The 22,103-nt window shown below is 42.0% G+C and overlaps 1 protein-coding gene across 18 annotated transcripts in view; it reads right to left on the reverse strand.

Annotated features, from left to right (window-relative positions):
* The window catches only part of TENM4 (teneurin transmembrane protein 4), a 1,582,078-nt gene that overhangs the window by 52,119 nt on the left and 1,507,856 nt on the right, over positions 1-22,103 (reverse strand). For 15 of the 18 annotated variants that reach the window (XM_064644892.1, XM_064644901.1, XM_064644900.1 and 12 more), the window contains 5 exons: positions 20,960-21,227; positions 18,774-18,917; positions 17,507-17,756; positions 14,989-15,009; positions 8,543-8,775 (listed from right to left, as the gene is read on the reverse strand). In XM_064644892.1, coding sequence (XP_064500962.1) covers positions 8,543-8,775; positions 14,989-15,009; positions 17,507-17,756; positions 18,774-18,917; positions 20,960-21,227 — 916 coding nt within the window. The remainder of the gene's footprint in view (positions 1-8,542; positions 8,776-14,988; positions 15,010-17,506; positions 17,757-18,773; positions 18,918-20,959; positions 21,228-22,103) is intronic. The other 3 variants (XM_064644896.1, XM_064644894.1, XM_064644904.1) reach the window with 1 other exon arrangement.

The raw sequence follows: 22,103 nt of genomic DNA on the forward strand, positions 1-22,103 counted from the left end.
GTGGCAGAATGCCACTCAGCATAATGTTTGAGTGTCTTAAAGACACTAAAAGACTGTAAAGGAACAGAAAATTAATGTAGAAGCCTGTAACATCCTTTTCTATGCAAGGGAGAATTCTACTTGGAATACACAAATATTAGGATCTTCCTGTTTGGTTTCTTTCACTCTCAGGGTAACAATCACTTGGAAAAAACAGACATCTGCACTGTGCATCTAAGCAAGTATTTGGAGCTTTTCCAATCAGTGGAGAGAAAAATCTACTTCGAGAGTGCAATTCATATCTCCCTAAAGCACATATCCCCAGGAGATTATATGAATCCTGCTAGAAATACCTTTTCCTCCCCATTGACTATAAAAGGAGACTACAGCAAATATCTCCAAAGGAAACATTTATTTTGTAGGCAGATTAAATTAGTGAGCTGAATCCTCACTAGACTGTTTTTTTGGCTGTTATCATGGTGACAGAAATGATGGAAAATCTGTTTCAGATAGAAAGCTTTTAGAATGTTTGAGGAGTGATCAGATCTTGTGTTTCTCCAAAATGCTGTTTTACAGCCAGATCCCCTTGTTTGAAACATTTACCCTCAGTCTCCATGCCCTGTGAGCTCTGCTATGAAGTACAGATGCAGCAGTTTACAGATCAAAAATTCTAGATTTTCATAGAGCAGGGACTAATCCTCTGATTGCTTTGGCAATTAAAAGCATGGCCTTCAGCCAGTGCTGTAACTATTGCATGAGCTGGAAGCAATGGGGATAGGTAATATGTGGAAAAACATATCATATTTGGTTATATGGAAATCCACAGAAGATAATCTGGCCTGGAAGGAAAACCTCAGACCTAAGTCATTGCTTGAGAGACAGAACAAACTTCTCCATTGGGCTGACGAAAACGAAGGGATTCAGACATGGTTGCAACCGGTTAATTCAAAGTCAGTTAGGAGTCCGGGAACTGATGTTTCAGGTCACTGAGCTGAATGGGAGCCGTTTGTTACTGCCAGGAGGTAAAACCAGCATTTTGCTACTTCTTTGTAACATCTACCTGTTTGAAGAGTAGATGTTACAAAGGTATCATTTTGACCTGGTTTGGATAGTTGACCATGAGAGCAGTGTGGTTTCAGAATAGCATCTAGGGCAGTGAGGAAAAAAATTACTTGCTGCTTTCAAGATAAAGTTCATTAATTTTAGAGGGGATTATATAGCAGGATTGCTGAGATAATGGATGACAGGACTGAATGACCTAAAAGATTGCTTCTAGTCTTACACTCTAATACCTATGTTTAACTCAGGCCAAGATAGGACTGATCTTTGCAGGACCATGAAATAAGAGTCTCAAAGAGGAGCAGAAGGTCACAGCTGCACATATAAATTTACTGAGGGTGGTGAGGCCCTGGCAAAGGTTTCCCAAAGAAATTGTGGCTGCCCCATCCCTGGAAGTATTCAAGCACAGGTTGGACGGGGCTCTGAGCAACCTGGAAGGTGTTCCTGCCCATGTCAGGGGGATTGGAACTAGATGATCTGTACAGTCCCTTCCAACCCAACCATTCTGTGATTTAATAAGTGTTATGGGAGAAGTCACAGTAGTGGTGCCCACTTGTTCTCACTGTACAACAAAAATACATGAGTTGTACCTTAGCACTTTGTCAAGTGCTTGCAGAGAGATCTGACAGTACAAGCATCAATATCTCACTGGCATCCATGGCTTTCTGGAAGCTGTCTTCACCTACCATGAGATGTGTCAGCACTGTGCCCTGGCTGGTGCCCTGTCCAATGAGTCATCCAGGATACTGGCACATGTCACCTGTTGCTGGCATCTGCTGTTGAAGGTTACTGCTCCTCTAATTATTTTGCCAGCGTAAGGGCAAGTTCTTTCATGTTTGCTGGTACTTGCTTGACAACTAGGAACACAACTGAGCTCTTTAAGCAATATGGTAGACGTACTTTCGGAAGAGGCATGATAGAGGGTTTAGTTGATCTTAACTGGCTTTTATCAAACACAAGAGTCTCTTACCCATTCCTTGGTTCACAACAAGTATTTTTTAGGGTGTCTGTCCATTAGTTTGTGTGACAAGCCAAAAGCCAGTGAAGGGTGGCAAGCTGGATAATGTGATTTTAAATGAGGCAGAATTTTCTCTCTTACCTAGTTCCATATGTATTGGATTGGACTTATCAGCAGTGTATGCTGACAGTCGCTCAGTGTGTGCAATGCCAGGGTTTGATGGCTGATCTGATTACCCAGTTACAGCAATAATAACTTGGACACACTTTGGTTCTTGAGCCAGCTCTGATCACTTGATAGAGCACAACCTCATTTTGCATTCCAGCTTAGACAAAGAGCTTACACACCTGAGTAAGTTAAAGTGGTTTAGCAAAGTTACCACTTATCACCCTGCTCCAGGGCAATGGCATGTATATGTGTTCTTATCACAGAGCACTTCTCTGTTTATCCCTCTTTCATGGAGGTTAAGCAATCTCAATTGCCTCACATTTCCTGAGATGTTCTCCAGGGAAGCAGAGTTTCCAGTTTGCCAAAGCCCCAAATTCCTATTTGCACATGCTCCTCACATGGCATCTACTCCAATTCCTTCCCAACTTAAGCTGATTGTCTTGGAATCAAAATTAATTATAGAGAGGAGCCCCTCTCTCCCACAGACAAGCCTTTGGATGGATGACTTCTGTGAAGAGGAAGAGAAGCATCTCATGGTTTCTTTGCAGCAGATTGTAGAGGTTAGATTGGACCTTTCTGTGTTTCCTTTCTGATAATGGCACAATTCCAGTGCTGAGAGCTGGCTCCTGGAAATGGGCACAGAAATGGGTAATACACATGTTACACTTGTTAAGCCAAAGGCCTTGGTATGCTTTGGCAGAAGGCCCCTCTCATGTTTCCATAGGAACACAAGGGAATTAAAGATTTTCAGCATATAGCTCAAAGCTCAACCTCACAGCTTCTGAGAGGAAACATCTGCTGCCACTACCCAGGTAGCGTTGCAGAACTTTAGGTTCTGAGATATGAAATACATACATTATGAAATCATGCTGGCTCCTCTTGGATAAACAGCGATCTCTTAAGAAACAAGGGCTTGTAGCCCCATTTGCATCACACCAGTGAGTTGTGATGATAGAAAGTTGTGACATGATGACATTTGCTTGAAATGTCAGGACCTTGTAGCGTGAAGAGGTGACACCACAGTGTTATGCTTCAAATAGCTACTGGTACATGGTGAGTTTGTCCTAGAATACAAACTGCTAGAAGTGATTACATTGTGCATCTAGCTCTAGTTAGGAAAAACAGAAGGGAAAAAACCCCTTTTAACTAAAAAAAAGGTGCTTAAAGAAATCTAAATTTAAAGCTTTCTTGTCTGACTGGATGCTGAATGACTGAGTCATAAAATGGTAGATGAAAATCAATGTCAATAAGTACAGAGGAATTCACAGGGGAAGGGGAAAGCCTAACTACCCATATGCAACGACAATCTGAAAAAGAGCTCACAGGAATTCCCACAAAAATTTTCTGCAAAGATCAGCTTTGTGCTCTGCACTGGTCAAGGAGGGAACTACAGGCAAAGATTAGGAAAGGTACAGGGAGAAGAACAGTTAACAGTGAACTGGCCTCAAAAGAACCACCCCTTTTCATGACCTTGTTAATGAAATTGTGGAAATTATTAGCACAGGGTGCCTGGAAGAACAAAATTAGGTGTTTAGGGAGGTTCCTAAGCCAATTTATGGTGGCATCTAAGCATAGGTCCAAGTGCAATCTCTTCAGAAAGTCCCCTAGGTGTTGATGACTAGCATCTGGAGTGACAGCAGAGAAAGACCCCTCTATCATTGACCACTCATGTGAGACCATTCACACATTTCCCTGTGTGACTTTTTGGCCACAGTAAGAGACAAGATATTTTCTTCCCTCAGCCTCTGGTCTTCCCTGAAATGGTCCTTCTATTATTATCTGATAATGAAAATGTTAACAGATTCTGGAGGGTTTTTTCATTTCATTCTGTCAAACTCTTGAACACTTAGCAAACAACTGAGATTTTGTTTACACATTCAGCAGGACACAGTGAAGGAAGCAATCTGTCCCCAAATTAATTACTTCATTTTGCATTGGTGTTATGGTGCTAAATGAATGAGATGCCCTCTCCCTCCCCACGTCCCTTCTGAAGCCTTCTTCCTATTTTGTCAGTCTTGTCACTGCAATTTCTCTTAATTGCAGGCTCCATGGTAATTTCTCTGGCACAACATTTTCCCGAGAAGAACCACTGGTGAGTACTCAGATGAAAAGAAATGCTTTGACAAGCTGAAGTTTTAATTTTTCTTTAGATTGCTTGTAGAAGAGGATCATTATTAGCAGATTATAATTAGGAAGTGGTAACACTTTAATTTGCAAGGATATATTGAAATTCATTAGCATCCAAAAGCTTTGCTGTGCACTGTGGCAAATGAATTGGAAATATCAGACTGGTTCCTAATAGCTGTGATAAATACCCTGACCAAACCACTGCCACCCCTATTTTATCCATGGATCTACCTGTCCTATGTTTGTGTAGCCTACCTTTAATAGAGAAGCCAAAGATATGTGAAGTGTGAAATTCTTGGAGGGTTTTATCTCTCGTAATGTCTTTTCTAAGCTGATCCTCTAAAGGGAGTTCTCTCTCCTTCAGTGAAGTGAGACAAGAACCTCTATCCAGAAGGTACTTCAAAGAAATGTATTGACAGGATAAGGAATAATGGTTTTGAACTAAACCAGGGTGGATTTAGATTATAGATTAGGAAGAAATTTTTCCCTGTCATGGTGGTCATGGTGGTGAGGCACTGGAACAGCTTGCCCAGAGAAGCTGTGGCTGCCCCATCCCTGAAAGTGTTCAAGGCCATGTTGGACAGAGTTTTGAGCAAACTGGCCTATTAGAAGGTGTCCCTGCCCATGTCAGGGGGGTTGGAACTAGATAATCTTCAAAGGTTCCTTCCAACCCAAACCATTTAATGATTCTAAGAAATTATCCACTCTGAACTCAGGGGAGTTGAGGTGAGAACTGGAAGAAATGATCAAAACTATGGGGAAAAGGTTGCTGCTCAGAAAGTAGAGAACCATTCTGAACAATGTTTGCTGCAGTGGAGACCTCATTCTTCAGGCTGTCAGATCCAGGAGGAGACCTGTATTCCCACAATGTGGTTAATACCACCTTGAATACATGCATTGGCATAGAACAAACCACCTTCAGGGTACTAGTTTCTTTCCATTGACAAGAGAGCCAAAAAATCTGCTTAGACCAGAGGTTTGGCTGGTCCAAGAGGCTAAAAGTATATTCAAAAGTATATGTTGACAACTCATGACTGATTCTCATGAATTGCAGTTTTTCATCTGGCAGGAGGCTATTCCCTCAGTTTTTTCCAGCAAGCTGCAAATATCAGCTAATTAAAACATCATGAAAGGCAAGACTTTGATTCCTTATAATTTTTGAAAAAGTGAAAAGTTGTCCTTAAAATACAGAAATCCTACTTTGCATGAAGCAATTATGTTCAGAGAAAAAAACAGCTCTAGCCTTAAAAAGTAGAGTCTTGTGAAGAGCTTGAGAATTCTTGAAGAACTGAACTTTCTAAGTCCTTCCCTGGCCACCTGATATCTCCCAAGCTACAGAATTGTTTCCGAATTTCCTCTGACCATTATCTTATGAGTGTTTATTTGCCTGCCAAGACAGGGAAGCAGAGGGTCACCTGAGAGCACTGGTTACTTTTACAATAAATCATTTTTATTTTGAACTATTATGAAATACGATCATATGAAGGAAGAGCATTTCTAGTTTTTCCTGCTAGGATGAACACCGTGAAACTATACACAGTGGTGACATTACATTGTCAGCATGAGTTTATGCTGCTCATCGTTTATTGAGGTGAATGGGGAGTGAGTCACGTCTGTCACAGCAATTGCCTCAGCAGACTTTGCAAACTCAGGTTAGAATCAGATCAGGGAACACTGTTTAGGAACTTTCCAATGGCAGTGTGGGCTTTCTGGGTTATTATTTTCTCGTTGTCATTCTGTTTTGCGTAATTTCCTCTTTTACCCTCCATTTACTTCTGTTTTGTGGAATTTTGAAGCTGTGAAGAATGAATGCATGAACTACTTGAGAATCTTGCTGTTATAAGATTGAGGTGGGAGAAGAGCCTCCTGAGCGCTTTGATTGCCAACAAGAAGGATTTCAGTGCTGAAAGCTTTGAACTCTGTTTGCTATAGCAAAGCAGAAACATAAGTCATCTAAACCTTGCAATATCCACCCACAGAGGGAAATTAATAATATTCTTCTTATCTTGTACAAGAGAGAAAAGAAGTCCAACAAAAATTGTGGGTTATTTTTTTTTGGCACTGGTTGAACTTCAAAATGGTGCAGCAAGCTGGATTACAGATTTCTGGATTCCCTGATCTCATGACTTATCTGCTGGACTGCCTGAATCTCTCTGCCCAAGTCACTTTTTTTTTCTTTTCACTCAGCCTTCTCATTTCAGTGAGACCATTTCTACACTGCCACCTCACCACAAGTAGTTGTTCCCTTTCTACACCTGTGCTTCTGGCAATACTTTAGCCCAATATAATGGTCAACTCATGGGATTCTGGAGTGCTTGGAAACCATGACAGGCTCTGTGAACATTACAAGGGTAGAAGTTTGGCTTTTGATGCTTTTTGGCAAAGAAAACAGGTTTCCCAAGGTATATTTTTCTGCATCTTGCCAGGAAACAGATAGCCAACATGTAACTAAAAAAAAATTTAAAAAATCACAACTAGACCTGACACAAAAGGTCACTAAATCAGTTTGGGTTTCTTGGATTCAATAACAACAATGTCATCTCTATGTCATGAGAAATAACTTCCTAAGAACTATGGAATCATTGAATGGTTTGGGTTGGAGGGCACCTTAAAGATCACCTAGTTCCCAACCCCTGCCATGGGCAGGGACACCTTTCTACTAGGCCAGGTTGTTCAAAGCCCCATCCTGGCCTTGAACAACTTCCAGGGATGGGGCATCCACAGCTCCTCTGAGCAACCTGTGCCAGTGCTCTACCACCCTCACAGTAAAGAATTACTTCTTTATATATAATATAAACATGCCCTTCAGTTTGCAGCTATTCCCCCTTGCCCTATCACTCCATGCCCTTATCAAAAATCCCTCTCTAGCTCTCTTGGAGCCCCTTTAGGCACTGGAAGGGTCTCTAAGGTCTCCCCAGAGCCTTCTCTTCTCCAGACTGAACAACTCCAACTGTCTTTGCCTGTCTCCATAGTCTAGCCAAGAAAAGAAACAACAACTCAGCTGACTTCATCTTGTCTGCTCTTAATGAAATAACTTACCATAGAATCATAGAATGGTTTGGGTTTGAAGAGGCCATTTAAAGCCATCTAGTCCAAACCCCCTGCTGTGGGCACGGACATTTGTTAAACGATCCCCAGGTTTTGCTGGCAGATTGCTTTACAAAGAGGTTGGGATAAGCCTGGACATTGCCGTGGCGAGGAAGGAGGGGACTACCACCCCCTGACACAATGGAAAAGAAAACCTGCAGCACACTGATGTCAAAGCCAAGAACCTATAAATAACTCCTCACACTCTTAACAGCTGGGCAAAAGAAGACATATAACAGGCAAAAATGCCATATCTCAAACAACATTCCTGCATGGGCATCCTTCTCATCCCTCTACATAAACACTGTTGAAAGTGTGTGCAACAACAGTACCTTCCACCTCATCTCTATACCTCCTGAGTGTTTTTTTTCCAAGGAGCTGTGGACAGCTGTGAGGAGCGACATCCTCCATCTGCAGAGCTTGTTACCTTGAGACTGCCAGACTGAAGTCTTGGCTACACACAGGAGTGCATATGTTTGGCTAAACCTGTTTTGAACAATTTATTTCACAGTCATGAAGGCTGTGTGATGCTTTTATTCAGATTTGACTGTGCTTTTATCTCATTTCAGTATGTTTGAACCAGGTGAAGTTACGCTGAATTGGACCATTACCATATCAAAATTAGTATCCACCCCTATAGGATTTAAGCTGGATGCCATGACATATAACATAAATGTCTAAACCTCAGTTTACCTATCTCTGAGCTGTATGTTGGTTTTACTGCCATTTTATATATATATCTATGTCAATGGTTATAAAACTTTTTTTTTTAATGCCAAGAAAGCCTCAGTGAACTGGATGTTAGTGAATCCAGTCCAGGTTGGGATGGACCAAGCGCTGTTGGTAAGGAGGAGTAGTGGTTAAATGGCTATAAAAGAGATGGATGGATTTATTCTATTGCCCTATGGGCATGTGCCCATCACTACACTCCTCTGGTTTGGCACTCCTCCCAGCCACATCAATATGAAGAACCAAGACAGGACTGGCTGAGGGTGAGACATAATTATTTCCAGAAGCAAGCCCTTAGGATGTGTTTGTGGGGAAGGCTTGCAAAATCTGAGAGTATTTTCTGGACTGGAAAGGAGAGCAGTCTCCAGTGTGACTAAACAACCTGCTTTCAAGAAGATCCCTTTAAAAAAGCCTGTGAAGAAGAAGCAGTCTCACCCCTGGGATTTGTAAGGGTGGCATCAGTGCCTTTGCCTCCATCTCCGCAGCGGGTATCATCGAATGGGAGGCACTGATCCCCAGTTCCAGCCAAAACCTCTGAATTCTTCACAATGTCTTTCACTGATGTGGTTGACTTGATTTTATAGATACGTCGGCTGTTGGTGTCGGAGAGGTAGATGGAGCCGGTGATTGGATCTGTGGTCAAGTAATACTTATGAGCTGGGCTGTGGCTGAAAAACAAGGGTATGACATTATTAATTTTTTGGATTATTTGTTTCCTTGAGACAACAGGCAATGCAAGCACTTTAGAGAGTAAAAACACACAGGGCAGAGAAACACTGGGAAAGTGAAGGAGTGCTGTATCGGATAATGTTAGAACAGGGTGTGTTAAAGCACAGGATCCTGATCGCTGTGTCGGGAGTGCTCTCTAGCATGGAGGGAAGCAACCAAAGGAAAGGGCTCTCTGACCTGAGCCAAAATCATGCCAGGAACTACCAAAGGTTGAGTCCCAGTGACTGTGTTTGCTTAATTTACTTGTTATAGCTATAGTCCTGAAACCGGTGTTAGTGCAGTGCCAGAAAGTGAAGGGAAATGAACACTAGGGAAATAGAACAAATAATAAATAAAAAAAAAATCTGCCCTCCCAACAAAGATCCTAATGCAAACCCTAAAAGGACTCTCCCTGTATAAAGCACCTGAAGATATATCCTGCAAGATCACTTCATCAAGGCTCATTTGGTGCTCTTGCTGACTCCAGAAAAGATTCTGAAGTGCTGTACTGCCCCGGCAAAGATTAAGGGAATCCTACCATTGAATTCAGTTGGCCCTCAATGATGAGAGAAACAAAATAATTCCCTGAGTGGCACGTTTTTCCCCAAGTAATGCATGAACTGGGATTAGGCTGAGGAACCCTAAAATTGGTCCCCTGTTAAACCCCATTCACTCACTGCTTCCTTGGACATAAAAAAAGGGTGGCTGAGGAAACAGCGTGAGCAGACAGAATGATAATGTTTTTAGCTCCACAACTGCAACACTAAATGAGCTCAAGACTCAAGAAATTAATAGACTAGAATCCACTTTATGGAAAGCATCCAATGGGACTGGCCAGAAGAAAACCACCAGATGAGTTTAGACATAACTTAAAAAACTGTCTTGCAAGAATTTTACCTATAGTTTAATATAGATACTTAAGCTATTAACTTCCTTTATTAAGTGTTTACTACTAGTGTGTACCGAACTGTATCTCTTCTAAGCCTGAAAACAACGGATTAGACTTGTAACCCCTTTTAAGGAAAGGCTAAGTAATAATTAGAACAAGTATGAAAGTGTCTACTTGTCATGGTTTGAGAGCCTCAAAACTTCAAGGGTCACCACCCCCTGGGGTTTTACCATTTTATAACTTCAGGGGGGAAAACTGTTTCCCCCCACCACACTACTATTCTCCAGAACACTTCCAAGCTGTCCAAACTCATCAAGTCCCAAGAATTCATAAAAAAAATCTAGACCATAGTTCACTATTTTGCACTTACTGGAACTGTTCCAGGAGAAGATGGTTAGAGACTTGAGTGTCAATCATAGTTGACTCTATTCCTCATAATAAGAAAATTCTTTTGTCTTTCAACCTTTATGTTAGGAAAATAAACCATTCTTCAGACATGTAAAAACTAGTGAATTATGCTCACCTTAAAAAAGCAGTAAGTTAGATCTTCATTCAAATTACTTAATACTTTATGGGGGGAGAGGGCAAAGCACCTTTCTGATTTATTCTTGAATAACCCTTGTGATTTATCTTACCAAAGTCTGAACAGATTTCATCTCTGCAAATGACACTGATTCTTGCTAAATAAAATGCTCTGACCTTCGAGACAGCTCCAGCCTGACAGTTCAGTCACCATCTGTATTCCTTCCCAATGACAGCAGGCTGGGAGGGTATTATTTCATTTACCTGCATGTCACTCACACTAAGCAAGTGGCTTCAACCCCGGTGGAAGAAGTTCCCTGTGGGAATCCATCATCCATTTTGATCAGGGCCTTACATTTTCTGCTGACTGTCCTAACAAAGCCCAGCTGAAAGTCAGCTTTTGAGCTGTTCATAATCTGTATTTTGCATGACAGGTGGACAAGAGGAGGACAGTTTTGATGGCACACTGTAATCCTTCAGCATCTTTGCCTGTCAAGCACAGAAACCTTTCCCTGAGTCTTACATTAGGCTATCAGCAGATGGGCAAAGGCAAATTTTGACTTCTTCAAAGAAGAAGAAAAATGTGGGCAGAAATGGAAGTTCCTGCTCCCCTCTCCCACCACTATCATTGTGATTTATTTTGGATTTCACAGCCTCACTCTGGTGCATTTTATTATTGATTACAACCTTCTGTAAAAAAGAAAGATCTTAAAACTCTTTCCTATTCCCAGCTCCTGTGCAGAATAGACACTAAAACAAACTGTTGACAATAGTCAAGCTCGAATTTACTCCACTAGCCTCTGCCAACAGTTTTCAATGCTATATGGGGAAGGTGTCTGCCCTTGCACGAATTGCACAGTGTTACACACTGAATCTTTTCTTTATCACTTTCAGATCTTTCAGGATGAGAGATGTTAAATAAACATGTTAGTCATGTAAAAACTCCCAGACTGCTTCCCTTCATCTGTGATAATGCACAAGCACTGCAGCCAGGAACACTGGGCCTTTGTTTTTTATTTAAAGCCACAATCAATAGGCAAATCTAAGTGGTAAATTGGACTGAACTGAACAACAACTGAAATAAATCTGCCTGGGGTGAAGCAGAGAAGATTTTCATCCTCTCTCATTGCTCAGCTAGACAACGGCCCAAAACAAAAGACAGGACTTTTTACTATTCAGCAAACATAATCAGTTACAGTATTTGTAGTCTTAGAATATTTATCCCTCATATTGACACTACTACTAGAAAAGGACTGTGGGGGAAGAGCTGCTATCCCATTCAGAGTGTTCCTTTAGCTATTACACTTTTTTTAGAAGAAAGCCTGAGCATTGCATTGATATTTTAAGCCCCGGAAGCAACAACCTGAAGTTTCAGGGATGGGGTGGGCTGGTCCCCAGCCAAGAACAGACACTTTGGTGGGTATTTGTGGGCACGATGGTGTAGTCACTGGGAATGAGGACAGTTTCATAGGCAGAAGTTCTGCAGGCCAAAGTGAAATGGAGGTGATATTGCTTTCCTGAATGCTTGTGATACAGTGATGTGCTGGCAAATTATAGGGAAAGCTTCCAAGTCCACAGTGATCCCTGTTGTTCGGGGTTGCATATAGGCTCTCCCACACATCTGTCTTGCCCCCTTACATTTTCATTCTCATTGTCTGGACAGGATCGTGCCAGTACTATTTGGGGAACTCTGCAGGTACACCAAGGAACTCAAACTCCATTTTAAAGTGCTTGTGCTTTACATGATTCCTTATACAGACACATGGGGAAGGAAAGGGATAAAAAGTTGGGTGAACATGCAGAGATGTGACACATGGATTGCTTCAGCTGTACTATGATAGATGCACAGGCTTTGAGCAAAGGCTGATATTATCTCTTTGGGCCCAGAGCCCATGTTTTGGAGGAGTCTGAGGAAGGAACCTCCTGCTCCAGAGTGGGAAGCCAGTGAGAAAAGGGACAGGGTCCCTGGTTTCAGCCAGTTCCTTACAGTATGTCAGCACAGCAAACTGCACTTTTTATTGGCTTCTCTAAAATGCCAGGGTATTCATATCACCAAGCTTCAGATGGTTACAAGGTGGATGCCTAGTATCAGATGGTATCAGAGCTGGCTGCCTTAACTCTCTTTACAGGCAGTGGAGAGAAATATAATCTTTTTGGGTAAGACTTGCCTAACTATTTTCAACATTTATTTTACAAGATGAACTGCATCTTAGTTTCTCAAATACAAAAGCATCTACCACCTTCTCCAAGGACAACTTTTATTATTGGTAACAGTACAGCTCTGGCTCCCACTGTGGTCAACAGACAAGAGCAGTCACACACCAAAATTATTTACCCATAAACCACTGATCTGAATAAACCCCTGGGGCTTCTTTAAATCTGATGTCCCTCTTTAAAGACATGAAACCAACTCTAACATTTTCTGTGCCAGCTACCCACTTCCCCTGTGAGCGTTGCTGGCCACATGCATTTGCTGGTGACTAAAGAACTACCAAATTCCTGCAGCCAACCGGCTTTTGTTCAGTGGGGCTGTTTCCATGGATCCATGCTAAGCACCCTGCAGCTCAAAACCAGAGGATTTTATTGTAGCTTGTGTGAGGTACTGGTCTTTTTTCCCTGGGTGACATTCAGTAGATTAATAAGGAGGCCACACAGCGCAGTGAGCTGAATTTACACTTGGCCTTTTAGTGTTTGCAGTTTGTGTGTGATGCCCAAAGCTCTTCTAGTGTCACACACTGGATAATAAAACTTTATAACAGTGCCATAAGCCAAGCCAGCGACCGCAAAACACTTTTGATCTGATCCTAGGGCAGTTTTCTGGGATCTCTCTCTTTGCCACTAATTGTAGATTTGTGTCTCTAAAGTATGAATGGAAACAAGAAAGGAAGAATAAATTTAAGTGTGGCCACTTTTTGCATATTTTCAAGACAGAAATGCCTCACTGCCCTCCACGTTCCTGCAGAGCAGGTATCATTATTTAGTAATGCTTTTTGGCTTTCTCTTTCCCCTGCACTGAGGAAGCTTTTGCATATGAATTTCAGCTTTTCCAAAACACTAAGACTCAGTCCTGTGGATCTCACCCTTTGCACTGTTGACCTTCATCGGTGTTAAGTTTAGGACCTTCCAGTTCAGAGCACTTGAGCTTTAGCTGAGACTACACCTACTCATTTCCCTGTGGCTCAGGAATGAAGAGGCTTTCTAACAAGAAATATTATGGCAAATGACACAGAATAGACACTAACTTAGATAGGTGACTCCCTTAATGTAGTAACAGATGGGAGTATTTGATCCGGATCTCCTCACCTCCTCCCTCCCTGATTCCCCTTTGGCCTGCATTGGAGCAGGCGTGTCTTGGATTTCTTTCACTTAATCTCTCAGTTTTTAGGAACTGCCTAAATGCTGAAGCCCTACCAAATTTGTAAGGCTCTGATGGCATCTACAGCATTTGTGACCATCCATATTTCTTCCCTGAGTTACTGCTTTCATATATAAAACCTCTTCTCAAAACAGGTATTCAGATGCTGCCCTTCACAGACAAAGCAGGTGCACTTTAGTGGCTGTGTACTTCTTGGGCATTAAGGATATAACCTGGCTGTTCCAAAGAGAAATGAGTTTTTCTATTGCCTTCAAATGATGTGAAAGAGGAGCTGGGGGCTGGAACTCAGCCTGATGAAGACAGTCAGTGAAAAGGTCTTGAGTACCAACCTCCCAGCCCTGCTAATAGATGCTTTGGGCCAGTCCATTATGCCGTGAAGCTCAGCCCTTCATTATTGTTCTGGCAATAAGACAAAAACCCAGTTTCTACTCCATTTCATTTCCAGGCATGCAGATAAAAGGAACATTTCTGGTTTTGCATAGCCTCTAAGAAGTCAAAGAAGCAGTACATGAAAAGCATGTATCAAGAAAAATCCCCAATCCCAAATACAAAAGAAAACTAAACACACACACGCAAAAAAATCCCAGCTCCACAGTCTAAGCTTCTAATTTAGAAAAGCAACCAGGGAGAAGGATGGGAAACCTGTCAGAGTCAGAGAAGTCGTTGTAAACACAGGCAGTGACAGGAAGTTGACATTTTCCAGAATGAAACTGATTGGATCAAACCCACTGAAACTCCAGTGAACCCAAGTGACAAATATTCTTAGTGACAAAGCTCCAATTTAGGAGTCTTTCTTTCATCTTGTTTTCTTGTCATTACTCTTTTTTATTGCATTTCCTGGCTAAGGTTTTGAGTTGCACTACCTCCTATCTGAGCCTGACAGACTTTCACGTGCCAAAGCTCTCTATGGGCCAGCTCATACTGAAAAAGTTACAAAAACTTACTTCCCCCAGTGGGTGGTGCTGGGGGACATATGGATCTTCATTATGCCCATGAAACGCCCCAAACTCAAAAGGAAGAGTTTTCACTGTATGAGAATTATTTTTGCATCCTAGCTATTCCAGTGACCTGTACCCTGATGCTGTTCCCATTGTACTTTCTTGGTTAATTCCCACCCGTTTTTCCTTCCCCCCTCCTCCTCTTGTTACCGTGCTTCTCCTGCCTGTACTTCCCCTGTCTCCAGCTATAACAGCTCATGCAGAAGCCTGCACAGCTCAGCATTGTGATTAATGGCTCCCAGTTCTGATGACTGATTGCCTATGCCAGTTTTAATCATGCCAGCTTCATTTGCTATTGAATCATCTGGAAATGGCACTTGTGGCTCACTGTGTAACAACATGCAACAAGACAGGGAGCAGCATAAGAATTCTCCACTGGTTGGCTTACCTATGTCTGAAATCTTTATTTCTGACAGAAGACAGGAAAGCAGGGAATAGAAGAAAGAATGAGGTGTTAGCAGCTTGGTTCGATGCATTATTAGCAGATTGAAAACTTGACAGTAACTGTATCATACAATGCAATAATAAATAAAGACTCAGCTGGAATGACACTGATGTATTTTATATTGGATATTACTTGGCAGTGAGCTCACTTATGTACTGCTGCATATCACAAAGGAAGTGTGATCTCACCTGCTTGGAGTTATTCACTTACGTAAGAGATAGGACCAGGCAGATTTTATCATTGAGTGCAGCATTGAACTAAACAGATGTAGATGCAGATATCTTTACAGTTTTTTTCACTCTCAGTGAAAGAAACACTTTGTGATTTACAAAGGTAACTTAAGAGTTGCACAGTTATGGGTGGCAGTTCACTGCCATAACCTCGTGAACTCCTGCCCAGAGGACTGAAATATGCTGAGCTGGACATTTTTCATACATCTAAGTTACATACCCAGCTGCAGCTATCTACAACTCACAGTGCATTTGCTTTCCAGAACACTACACTCAAAAACCACCCTCCCAAACAAACCCCAGAGCCAAATAGTGAGGATGTTAATCTCAGAGGAGATGCTGATCTGAGAAGACACAAGCAAACTCCATTTAGTCCAAATGCAATGGCTTTCCTCCACAGCTTTTAGCCAGCCGACATCTGAACCCACTTACTTTATAGCACACCAGAGTGAAGAAATGTTTATTAGATCCAGTAACCTAAGTGTTTGCACAGATGAAGCAGCAATCGTTCCAGCAGATTTAACTCTGGAGTAAATTTAACTCTGTGGCTCTACACAACAGCCAGTAAGGCCACTCTGTTAAGGCTTCCAATTTTCTGTTTTCCAATGAGAAAATACTCTGCAAAACCTCTGATGGGTCTGGTATTTCCACTGACAATGAAACAGGGATTGGGGTTTAAAATTGTACTTCTGGGACTGAAATATTAATCCCACTCAGTTGCAATGGGATCTGGGTTTACCTAGACTCTTCTGGAAATCTCACCTTTGGTCATTAAAATAATTTTCTGGCACTGGAATAATATTACATTCTTTAACGAGGACCAGGTCTGAAGGTTTATTCCAGCTTCCCACCGTACAAACATGAGAGATATTATGTTCTCATGTATCAGGAAACAGAATAGCAAGAATAAGGTTCCTGCTTGTTTACTCAAAAGGTACCCCAGTCCTCTGAGGTGTGTGTACCAAGGTAGTTTTCTATAAGCTCCAGCCTTGCGGTGGCTGGCTGGGCTTTTTTTTTTCCACACAACATGATCTACAATGATGGTTCTGTGTGCCAAATAAAGACCTTCAGCAAGGTTTAATAATTATGGCATATTTGTAAAGGAGGGATTAATGGGGTCTTGTGTGAATTTTGCTGCAGTCCTTGCAGTCTTATGTTTGTCCTCAGTAGGGATATTAAATCCGAGTAGAGGAGGGAGGGTCTTACTTTGCGGAAGATTCGCATTTTCAGACCAGATCTTGAGAGGTAAATGGGAATGTTGAACCTTCCTACCATGCTAACTTCATACTGACTTCTCAGGACCTGATTCAGGCCTGTCACAGAGAAGATTCATTCAGAAAGACTCCTTTAGCTCTACCTGACTTTCCTGTAGTGAAGTCGTTATTAGCAGATTGAAAACTTGACAGTAACTGTATCTTGTCTGGCCACACAGAGCCCAGAAGCAGGCCCCATTGAGTTGAAGTGGATAATTGTATTTATTGTGGAAATTCTGGATAGGAGAAATATCCCCAGTGAGGTCAATTTGAAATGTGGTTCAGTCACAATTTATTTCATTTTCTCAGAATGTGTAGCAAATCCATACTTTTCCTCTGCTTCCTTGTTTTTAATGAATGATCCTCCCCATTCCTCTCTATTTCTTCTAACATATTGTTTTTGCTTTGTTATTTGGGGTTAAAAGGAAGCTCTTCACTTTCAGATGCTCCATCTATATGTTCAGCCTGACACTGCTGTTCAGTTGGGAACTGAAGAGGGCTGATACATTTGTCACCCCAAAACCAACTAGAAAATCCCAGTCTGTGACTGCCTAGAGTGATCATCTTGTCTCAATTATGAACGATTATCAGTCTTGACTAAACTCTACATATGATCATCAGTGCTGTGTCCTAAGTTTAGATTATCTCAGAGGCTGCTTGTTAACTTCCAGAATTCCCACTGGTTTCTGACTACAGGAAAAGGCAGAGATCAGCACAGCTTGATTTAGCAGCACAGAAATGTGTCAATACTTTTGGCGTGTGATTCAGTTCTGTAAGAACTTGCTAGGCCTGTGTTTCTCTGGTGTAAATCAAAGTCAGCAGAGTTGCAGAAGAGGCAAATCTGGACAGCTTTTTCTCTGTTTTGCTGTGTTGTTTGCTTTTTTTTTCCAAGAGTTTTGCTCATTTTTCTTTTGGGTACATAGGATTTTTGCAGAACTTAAGAGCATAATTCTAACAGCCACATTCAGCACAGTGTACCTCAGCTCCAGTATGTTGGTGACATTGCCAGAGGGAAAGATCCTTCGGATGTAGTTGAAATCTCCAACATAAAGGCTTCCATCAGACCCACATGTTAGGGCAACGGGAGCCAGGAGTTTGTTCCCATCTGCCAGACCATTGCAGCTTGGACAAGAAATGCTACGTCTGCGGCCGTTGCCCATAATGCTTCCAATTACAGGCGGCTGCTGAGAAATGAACTGGTTTTCCCCATTTCCTTTGTGCAAGATGCCTAGAGAGAGAAAACAGTAATAAGGAGATTAAAGAGAGACAGGGAAACTGAGACCAAAAGCAGCACAAACTGACAATGCTGTATGCCAACTGGAGAATTTGTCAAGTAGCAAGGACTTTATCATCTTTCATAGAATTGTTTTGTGATAGTTTGAAATGAGGAGCCCCTTATCTGAATTATTTTTTTTTAGACCCATTAAATTTCCTGCAGAAGAAAAATGTGTAGGGAGAACACGATCGTCTTTACCTTTGAATGAAATACACTTTTCAGCATCTCATGAACTTTTACCTGCCCTTTCTGTGCCTCCTTGCCCTGTAATTTGCTGTCTACCAGGCAAAAAAAAAGAAATTACATAGCTCATGGAGAGATAAGGGACAGGAAGACCATGGGACATTCTCTAGAGACATGTTTCATCCGCAAAGTTTTAGAAGAGCTCTGCTTATGTTCCCTCTAAGTGCAGTGCTCTCAGCAGTGATGTGGGCTGAACTAGATGTTTGCTCCCATACCACTGCTATTATCCAGAGGGACACAGTGCTTCTGCCTTTGAATATGTTCTGATCAGCTTTTAGGCCTCCCTGCTGCAGTCCTCAGCAGTCTTCAAGGACTCTGGAACTTTCCATTCTCCCTTATGACCCATGAAGCCTCTCATTTTGCAAGTACACTAGCACACTGGAGGATGCTTCTGGGTGGATTAATGCTCAGTGACAGGTCCAATCTGAATAGGCTCCCCCTTGTTATTTTAGGAATATTTTCTTTGTTAATACCCTTGTTTTGCAACATCACAAAGTTAGACAGGCCAACATTCAACTACTTCATGATGGCCACCTTCTTTTACATTTTTTATACCAAATCACTTCTAAATGTAGGTTACTAGAAATAATTTGTTAGTAAAACACATGAGAGAGCACATGTGTTGGTCAGGTTTCTTTTAATTCCTTTTCTTGTATTCTTAGTGAAAAAAAGAAACCAGGTCTTGTAATGCTGCATTATTCCTGTTATGTGTCACCGACAACCTACCACTTTGTATGTTGAGGGCATGGTGTTTGTCCAGGGACCATCCTCCAAGTTTGGAAGCATCAATTTCATAACCCTGGAGCACAGCTGTCCTCTTCTCCCACAGAATCAAGTCTGGACAGGATTCATACTCATAACCTACTGAAACTGTGAACAAGAGAGAAAAAAAAGGCCCCCCAAGATGAGCAACTCAGAAATGCAGTGCCAGGACACACAGAGTCTCAACTGAACAGGGGTAGGAGCATTTCTACAGGTGACTGCTAATTTAATTGAAAACATGTCATCATGATAATGCACAGTCCTAATATTTTTTATCTTTTAAAAGTCCATTCTGCATTTAAAAAGGTCAATGCAGTTGTAGATGTTGGGCAAATGTGCTAAAAATTTAAAAGGCACTGTTTTAAAGACATATTTTAAAACAATGGATATTAGGATTGGGACTTGATGATCCCTGGGGGTCCCTTCCAACTCAGGATATTCTTTGATTGGAGTGTAAACCACTGCTGGACTCCCACATGGGAGAATTTTACTTCTACCTACTTTCACTGGTCAAAGACTGCATGTCAGGAACTTGCTAAAAATCATGATCTTTCTTGGAAAGTAAGGACTTGCACGATTGATACATGGGGCAGCAAGTCCCTCAGAGGCAACAGTCTCAGACCAGGGTGACTTGTGGTCACTGTTAATGTCAAAACTTTGCTTGCTGGGATGCCTAATCAGAGTCGTTCAGGAGAAACTCCACTGAGCATGCTGGAGTTGCTTGAGTAAAATTATGTCAGTAGAAGGAAAATCATGTTTTTGACAGAATAATGACTCCTTTAGGATTTTCTCAGAAGAAGCAGGACCAGTTTCATTGGTCTGCTTTTCTTTAATCTTTATAGCTGAAGCAGAGCAGAACCGCAAGTTCCACACAAATGAAAAGCAATTACATAGATCTTTTTTTTTTTACTAGAAAGAAATAAAGATCTGATCTTACAAATTTCTTAGGCTCTTTGAAAAGTGCTGAGCACTGAGAGAACTCAGGATTCCCCATCAAACATAGCCTTTTGCAGAATCAGACTGTATCAGAGGAAGATATAAGTAAAGCTATGAAGGCTCAATATTTTCCACTGTTCTAGAAATGCGAATCATTGAAAGCATGACTGCTGATGTCCTGAGACCTGCTTGAGTGCTCTGGGGCTGTAGAGCTGCTTCATGAAGCACTCCAGGACCCACTGCTGATCTAGCATCTTAAAGAGCATGTAAGCATAGTCTTTCAGGATATGCTACGAGGACACATTTCTCAGAGTGGACTCCAAGATGGGTAAGGCTCAGCAGCTTGTATCATCCAGTCTGCTCAAGGCAGCTGAGCCTGAGTGAAAGGAGGAAGGTACTCATTCTTCCTTGTGGAAAAACAGGTATCCTACAGCTCCTCTAAAGGAACTTATCTTCAGTTGAGCTATGAGGCATCAGTAACCACCCTTTTGTCAACAGGAGCTGTATTTGCTGATCTGGGATGTCTCCCATTTTGCTAACACCATTTCCTGGCAGCCTGGAAGGTCTAGTCTAGACTCTGTTGAGGACCTGTAACTGAATGTTCACTTGGTGTTGATGAGATGGGAAGCAATCACTACAGAACTGCATTACCTCTGCTCACTAAACAGCCAGTTTGGGATGGCATTCTTGAGTGGGTAACAAAGGGGAAAATAAGATTAGAGCAATCCTGAAGGTCAGGCAAAAGGAGGAGTTGCAATCAGGGCTCGGTTCTTGGAATTCCGTTCAAAGCAGTGCTGACAGTTTTTGGCTATATGTGAGAGGTAGCCAAACGTCTGTAGTCCCAGTTCATTCCTTCTGTATGAATTTGATGGTGGCAGCTCAGGATGTACGTGCTAGGCCATGAGCCAGAGAACAGATAAGTATTCATACCCTGTCCTTGAAAGTGTTCAAGGCCAAGCTGGATGCTGCCCTGGGCAACCTGATCTAATGGGTGGCATCCCTGCCCATGGCTGTCCCTTTCAACCCAAAGCATTCAGTGATTTTGTGACATCTATTGGGGAATGTGTGCTGTTTGAACAGCTGGGCCAAATCCTCCCCAAGGAAGTAGCAGCAAATCAGCAGGGACTATTTCATGACCATTCTGATCTACTACAGGTCTGTGCCTTGCCACTTAGTTGCTTTTAAAAAGAGACACAAACCCTGGGGTCACTTACCGAAGGCTTCTGAGAGCCCATACACCTTCTGGCTGTAAACATCTGTCTTATCCCAGATGAAATAATAGGACAGGTCTGGAGCTGCTGCAAACCACTTTCTGAAGAGGCGTCCCTCGACGGCCACCATGAGGTGGACTTTCATGAGGTTGAAGGGGATGGTGGGGTGGGTCATGCTGATCCGCAGGACTGATTTGTAGCCAGCTGTGCGACTGCTCAAGTAACTCACTTTTATTTTACTACCAGAAACGTTAATCTCCTCTTGTAGAGCCTGTGGAAAAGCAATCCATGAGGTGTTAGATCAGCAGCGAGCAGACAGGAAAAGGCAGTGAAGCTGTAATTTATCAAACACACCAGTATAAAAGCTCTGGCAGACATGTCTAAAAAGGTACTAGTAGGCATTGAGTATGAAATCATATATGTAACTTATTGGGTTATTTGTGGAAGCCAAGGAATGCCTCCTTCTTTCTCCATCTCTATTACATGGGAGAAGAGGAAACCAAAGTATCACATTAGGTCAGGACTTACAATGGGACTCTTAAAAGGAGTTCCAGGACACACAGTGAAAGGAGCTTGGTGTCGGAGATTATTCCAGCCCATCAGTTTAGCTTCCATTTTCTGTATTTTATCATGGTAGGCTTTTGTGGCTGCTAATTTTTGTCTCCTGACTTACTTTTCCTAGTAAAATATCAAGCCCTACTTGGCCTGTATCCTTAAGGATGTTTCCTGGCCCTGATCATAACCTGCAATTCTCTCCATGACATTAGTGAATCCTGTTTCCACTCTCCCTCCTCTGACTTACCCATCTCTCCTTTGAAACTGCTCCTTGCCTACCTCACCTTTGACTCATGTCTGCCTGAGCTACCATTTACCTCAAGCCTTTTTTTTTCCTGTGTCCTAGTCCTTATTTTCTGACCTCACGTTTGTTCCTACTTACTCTGGTACTTGCTTCTTACCTGTGTGATGAAGCTATCAGCCTGACCTATCACTTACAACTCCTTTCCCTTCCCTTGCAGTCCTCCTCTTTCTTTTCCAAATTCATCCGTATTCTAAGTGAGTTGCTTCATTTTCTCCTCCAGCCATAAGTGTGGGCATTTCTGGCTGACTAGGACAGTTATCTCATTTAAGAAAAGACTTGAGAAACATT

Source organism: Pseudopipra pipra, chromosome 2 (assembly GCF_036250125.1).
Source record: "Pseudopipra pipra isolate bDixPip1 chromosome 2, bDixPip1.hap1, whole genome shotgun sequence".
Classification (NCBI taxonomy): domain Eukaryota; kingdom Metazoa; phylum Chordata; class Aves; order Passeriformes; family Pipridae; genus Pseudopipra; species Pseudopipra pipra.